This window comes from Carlito syrichta, unplaced genomic scaffold (genome assembly GCF_000164805.1).
Source record: "Carlito syrichta isolate Samal-C Ts95f unplaced genomic scaffold, Tarsius_syrichta-2.0.1 Scaffold301623, whole genome shotgun sequence".
Classification (NCBI taxonomy): Eukaryota; Metazoa; Chordata; class Mammalia; order Primates; family Tarsiidae; genus Carlito; species Carlito syrichta.
In genome coordinates, this window is record NW_007245719.1 from 84852 (window position 1) to 90562 (window position 5711).

Consider the following 5711-nt stretch of genomic DNA (forward strand, 5'->3'; position numbering starts at 1 on the left):
TATTCCATTGTGTATATGTACCACATTTTTTAAATCCAGTCCAGCTTTGATGGGCAGCACCCATGGTTGGCTCCATGTTTTTGCTATTATGAATAGAGCTGCAACAAACTTCCGTATGCAGGTCTCTTTTTTGGTAGAATGACTTTTGTTCTTCTGGGTATATTTGGGGGGGGCACTTTAATCCTGATAGTTTCTATTTATCTAGCAAAAGTTTCAAGAAAACCTGGCGTGGTTCTATGAAGGCCCCACCTCCTAGCATCCCACCTCCCCAGGCCAGCCGCACAGTTTTTAAAAATCTCCTGTTGAATTCAAAGGCATGTTTCTCCTCCCATGAAATCCTGACACTCTGAGGGGACAGCTCCAAAGCTGGTGTCCTTGTTCCATGTCTCCTATCTACCTGGGCTTTTGGGATCCTGGGACAGAACCTGAAGAAGCAAAGCCCTTGGGTTGTCAGAACCATCATGCTCTGGAGTGATTAAGGGACGTGTGTCTCAGTGACTTGACAGTGTGGAAGAAATCCTACGTAGTGCCAAGAGAGCTGTGAGGAGACAGAAATGCCCACCCTTTTCAAAACCTGCCCCTTCCCTGTCCCTTTTGACCCTTCAAATCATACTGCATGACAGTCACAACCTTAGGTTCCCAGGTCTCCTGCAACCAGTTTTTTCTGTTGTCCTTGGTGTGTGTTGATACATGGAACCTTCAGCTCCACAGCCCCATGTCCCCTGCTCAGTCCTCCCAAAACCAAACCTCCAGCCTCCAACTATGGGAAGAGCCCCCACCCTGATTATGTGCCCTCGTGGGAGATTAGATGTCAGGAGACTTGTTATCTCCCACTGGACGGTGACTGCTTGGGGGCAGTGTCCAGGTCTGGTGTGTTGACCTCGTGCAGAAGGGAGGCATTGACACTGGGGGAGGGAGGAGAGGTTGCCTGTCACCCCACCTGGGACCCATCTCTCCTGACTCCCACCTTCAACAGACCTGACCTCCACAGATATGGGAGTCCCAGGGGTCTGGCCAGATGGGACTCATTTTTACCTGGCAGAAAATGTCACCTCATAGGAAGGATGTTAACAGGGAGGAAGGAGTTGGAGGTCAGGCCCCTCACGGGGTGTGAATTTCGGGAAGTCTCTCGCCCTCTCAGGCTCCCCAGGAGTGGTCCTGGGGTGGGGGATGGTTGATCTCCAAGTGCTGACCGGCCTTGATAGCATGTGGGAGTGAAGTTCCTCCTCTGAGGAGGTCACTGCTCTGGCCTCGCCCTGTCTTCTTGTGGGGCCTCCTCTGAGTCTTGAGCTCTTAGTTCCTGAGAGAAGAACCCTGAGGAACAGACTTTCCCTGGCGGCCCCGGCACCTCCCGCCTCAGAGATGCTGCTTCTGCTACTGCCCCTGCTCTGGAGGATGGAGGGGGCAGAGAAACACCACAGGGATGGCTACACACTGAGTGTGCAGAAGTCAGTGACGGTGCAGGAGGGCCTGTGTATCTCTGTGCCCTGCTCCTTCTCCTACCCCCCGGGTGGCAGGAATGACTCTGACCCAGCGTATGGCTACTGGTTCTGGGAAGGGGCCAATGTTGACCAGGATGCTCCAGTGGCCACAAACAACCCAGGACAAAAAGTGCAGGAGGAGACCCAGAGCCGATTCCGCCTCATTGGGGACCCTCAAGTCAACAACTGCTCCCTGAGCATCACAGACGCCAGGAGGACGGATGAGGGGACGTACTTCTTTCAGGTGGAGAGAGGAAATGTAAAATGGGCCTACAGTCCACATGATAATTACAAACCTGACCAGCTCTCTCTGAATGTGACGGGTAAGGTCCAGGCTCCAGGAGCGGCCACAGGGGCAGGTCATGGGGCCACGGAGAAGGGTTAGGATGGAGCCCCTTTGCTGGGAGGGGGCTGGAGTGAAGTGAGTCGGTCTCAGGGGAAGAGCTAGACAAGAATCTGAGCTTCACCAGGGCCCCACCTCGGACCCTCTCTCTGATCCTGCATGTCCTCCTCTCCTCAACAGCCCTGACTCCCGACATCCTCATCCTGGGGACCCTGGTATCCGGCCACTCGAAGAATCTGACCTGCTCTGTGCCCTGGGCCTGTGAGCAGGAAACGCCCCCCAAAATCTCCTGGATGGGGGCACCTGCTCTGTGCCCTGGGCCTGTGAGCAGGAAACTCCCCCCAAAATCTCCTGGATGGGGGCACCCATGTCTCCTCTTTTCCTCAACAGCACTGCCTCCTCTGTGCTCACCCTTATCCCGCAGCCCCAGGACCATAGCACCAACCTCACCTGTCAGGTGACCTTGCCTGGGACCAATGTGACCACAACAAGGACTGTCCATCTCAACGTGTCCTGTGAGTCTGGGACAATATGCCCAGATCCTTGTAGGGGGGAGTCCCAAAGGGCAGTGGGATCGGGGTCATGGCTGGACATGGGGTACTTGGTCCCAGAACCTGGGCTGGGGAAGTGCGTCAGGAGGATGCTGGCTCCACCTTCCCCAACTATGCAGCTTCTGGGAGAGATGGCCAGTGCCCACCATCCCCACAGTGATGTGGATCTGTCATGTCTTTCTGTGCAGATGCTCCTCAGAACTTAACAGTGACTATCTACCAAGGAGATGACATAGGTAGGATGGAGCCTGCTTCCAGGGTGGGGGGCAGGGCCTTCAGCTTGGGGCAGGGCCCCCTCTAGACTCATCCAGTCACCAGAGACCCCCTTACGGGTGAACCCAGGGCCCCTCCTTGCCCTCAGCCTCTGTGGCCTCTGAGTACATGCCCCATCCACCCCTCGCTCCCCTCAGACTCTTCCACACACACTCCCCTCAGCCCACAGCAAGGACAGGGTGACCTTCACACAGCAGAACCAGCCTCAAGGGCCTCATCATCCATCTCCTGCCTCAAATTTTATTTCTCCCAATAGTTCTGACCTAAGTCCTTCTGGACAGGTGAGGGAGTCACATGGGCTAAAATCCAAAACACACAGCAGAGTCTGTCCCCAGATACCCATCCCCCTCCCCAGAATTGACCCATGTCCTTCCAGGCTGTCCTGAGCCTTGGTGTGTTCACCTGAAGAATCTCAGAGGCTGTTGGTGGCATCTTCTGAGGGGACATCATGGTACCAAGTTTATCCCATCACAGAAACACTGTAATGAATATCACCTTTCACATGGAATGTCTAAGTCAGTGGAATTAGTTCCTAAAAGCACAATAGAGCTGTGTCTTACGTTTGCTCTAAATTTGTGTGTTGTGGCTGAATTGTTCTCCTGAAGGGTGAACAGGTTGACGTTCCCAGCAGTGAGAGGTGACAGTGTGTTTCCTGCCCTTCAGTCTATGCCTATGTGTCTGTCTTCCTTATCTCATTTCTGCATATTTCCTCCTTCTCTCTGTCTCTCTGACCATCTGATCCTCCGTCTTTTTCTCAACAACAGTCACAACCTTGGGGAATGGTTCATCTTTCTCAGTCCTGGAGGGCCAGTCGCTGCGCCTGGTCTGTGCTGTTAACAGCAATCCCCCTGCCAGTCTGAGCTGGATCCTGGGTAACCTGACCCTGAGCCCATCACAGCCCTCAAGCACTGGGGTGCTGGAGCTCCCTGGCATGTACTTTGCGGATGAAGAATTCACCTGCCTAGCTCAGAACCCTCTGGGCTTCCAGCACATCTCCCTGAGCCTTTCCCTGCCGAGTGAGTGAGCAGTGTCAGGGGAGGGGCTGGGGAGAGAACACACCTGCCTCCCTCACCATCCACCCAGCAACCCCCGGGGCTTCAGAGAGGAGGTCAGTTCTGGTCTGTGCTCAGCTGTAAGTTCTGGATGTTCGCTGGACCCAGAGCGTTCCTATCTTCTTCCCACTGAGCAAAGGGTATGGGAAGGTGAGGGGAGGAGGGTATAAGAGGGTGAGGAGAGGTGAGGGAAGGAGTCTTGAGGGGAGGGCCTGGGGCCTGGTCATGTGTGTTAAGGAGACAAGGTCCTTGCTTTGCAGGACTTGGAGGGTGACACACGTGAGACACTTGCCTTGGCACCAAACTTTAAAAGCTAAACATAAAGCAACTCAGGGAGTGAAAGAAATAATACTGTAATTCATGATCTTTTACAAAGTAAAATTGTAAAGTATCTCCATGGTGAAACAATATCAAAACTGAAAGTAAAGACAGGAGCCCCCAGCTGTCACGCCTCACTCGCCTACCTCGTCCCCTCCTTCCTCTCATCCTGTTTTTTGTGTCTGGGGCGAGGGAGACTCCCCCAGAAGTCCAGGGCCCCCCAGAAAGCAGAAGGGGAAGAGACCAGTTCCGGGGGTGTCTCTCTGACAGTTCCTGTCCATCCACAGGGAGAGTGTCACCTGTGTCTAGAGTGCTCGTGGGAGTTGGAGTCATCACCCTGGTCTTCCTTTCCTTCTGCTTCATCTTCATCATGTGAGCATTGACCATGGGGAGGGAGAAGGGTCCTAGGGGAGAGTGAGCCAGTAGCAGAGTCCCTGGGACCAGAGCTGGAGGAACGCAGATGAGCCAAGAGTTTGAAGCAAGCGCAGGAAAGAGGTCACAAACACAGTGAGAATGTCTCGAGTGCCCTTGGTTGTGGGACCCCAGTCGATCTGAACCTTGGGTCCCAAGTCCAGGAGAGGGAGCCTGTGTTCTCACCCATCTTCCCCCTTCCGGACCCTAATAGGAAACGGGGTGGGGGTGTCAGTCTACCCACTGCACCCCAGTCCAGCCAGACTGAAAAACTCTCTGATCTCTCACTCAGAGTGAGGTCCTGCAGGAGGAAATCAGCAAGGCTTGCAGCGGGCGAGGGAGATGCAGACATGAAAGACGCAGTCACTGTCAGGGGCTCAGCCTCTCAGGTGAGTGTCATGGGTGTCTCCATATCCAGTCTCCAACCTGGACACCTCTCACGTGGTGGGCCCCAGAATTGCTCAGCTGGGCATGGCCAAACTGTCTCTCCTCCTCCCCATATGCCGCCTTCTCTCCAGGATCCCCCATCCTGCTGACAGCAGTATGACACCCTCCCCCCAGCACCAAGGCAGAGGAGTCCCCTCCTCTCTCTCCTCCCTTTCTTGTCTATAGTCCAGGTTCATCACATCTTGTCTACTTTCCCCCTTAGAACCACAGCATCACCCTCCACCTTCATCCCAACCCCTGTTGTCACTGAGACCTCAAGATCTCCTCCCCCTTGGGCCCCTCAACCCCTTCCTCTTGCCTCCCCTTTCCCACCCAGAGGAACCTTCCAGAAGCCATCACTGTCTAGCTTCTCTGCATCTGGATGGCTGTTCCCCAGCCACACTGTCCTGGTCAGAGGATGAAAACCCTTTTCTGTAAAGTCAGAAAGTAAAAGCATTGGCTTCCTGGGCTGTGCAGTCTCTGTTGCGACTACTCAGCTCTGCTGTTGTAGCAGGAAGGCAGCCCTGGACCCTGTGGAAATGAGGCATGGGGCCATGTTCCAATAAAACTTTATTCACAAAATCAGGCATTCAGGGGGATTTGGCCCTAGGGCTGTAGCTTGATAACCCGTGACCTAAAGAGAAAATCCCAAACTCCTCAGCCCTCGGCCCTGCACGTTCTGGTGTCTTAAGCGCCAGCCTCTCCAATGGAGTGGGAATCAGGGTGAGGTAAGTGAGGCTCTTGCCTGAGGTGCAAAATGTGAGGGGGTGTCCAAAATCTCAGTAACTTAGGCAATATTTCAATGCACTTTTTTTTTTTTTTAGTTGTAGTCTCACTCTGTCACCCAGACTGGAGT

The 5711-nt window shown here is 54.1% G+C and overlaps 1 protein-coding gene across 1 annotated transcript in view; it reads left to right on the forward strand.

The window, feature by feature from the left end:
• The first annotated feature begins 1362 nt into the window (after nt 1-1362).
• Nucleotides 1363-5711, forward strand: part of LOC103257230 (sialic acid-binding Ig-like lectin 7) — a 13304-nt gene continuing 8955 nt past the window's right edge. The window contains exons 1-7 of the mRNA XM_021710866.1: nt 1363-1804; nt 2005-2134; nt 2215-2339; nt 2564-2611; nt 3413-3664; nt 4306-4390; nt 4722-4818. Of these exons, the coding sequence (XP_021566541.1) occupies nt 1363-1804; nt 2005-2134; nt 2215-2339; nt 2564-2611; nt 3413-3664; nt 4306-4390; nt 4722-4818 (1179 nt within the window). The remainder of the gene's footprint in view (nt 1805-2004; nt 2135-2214; nt 2340-2563; nt 2612-3412; nt 3665-4305; nt 4391-4721; nt 4819-5711) is intronic.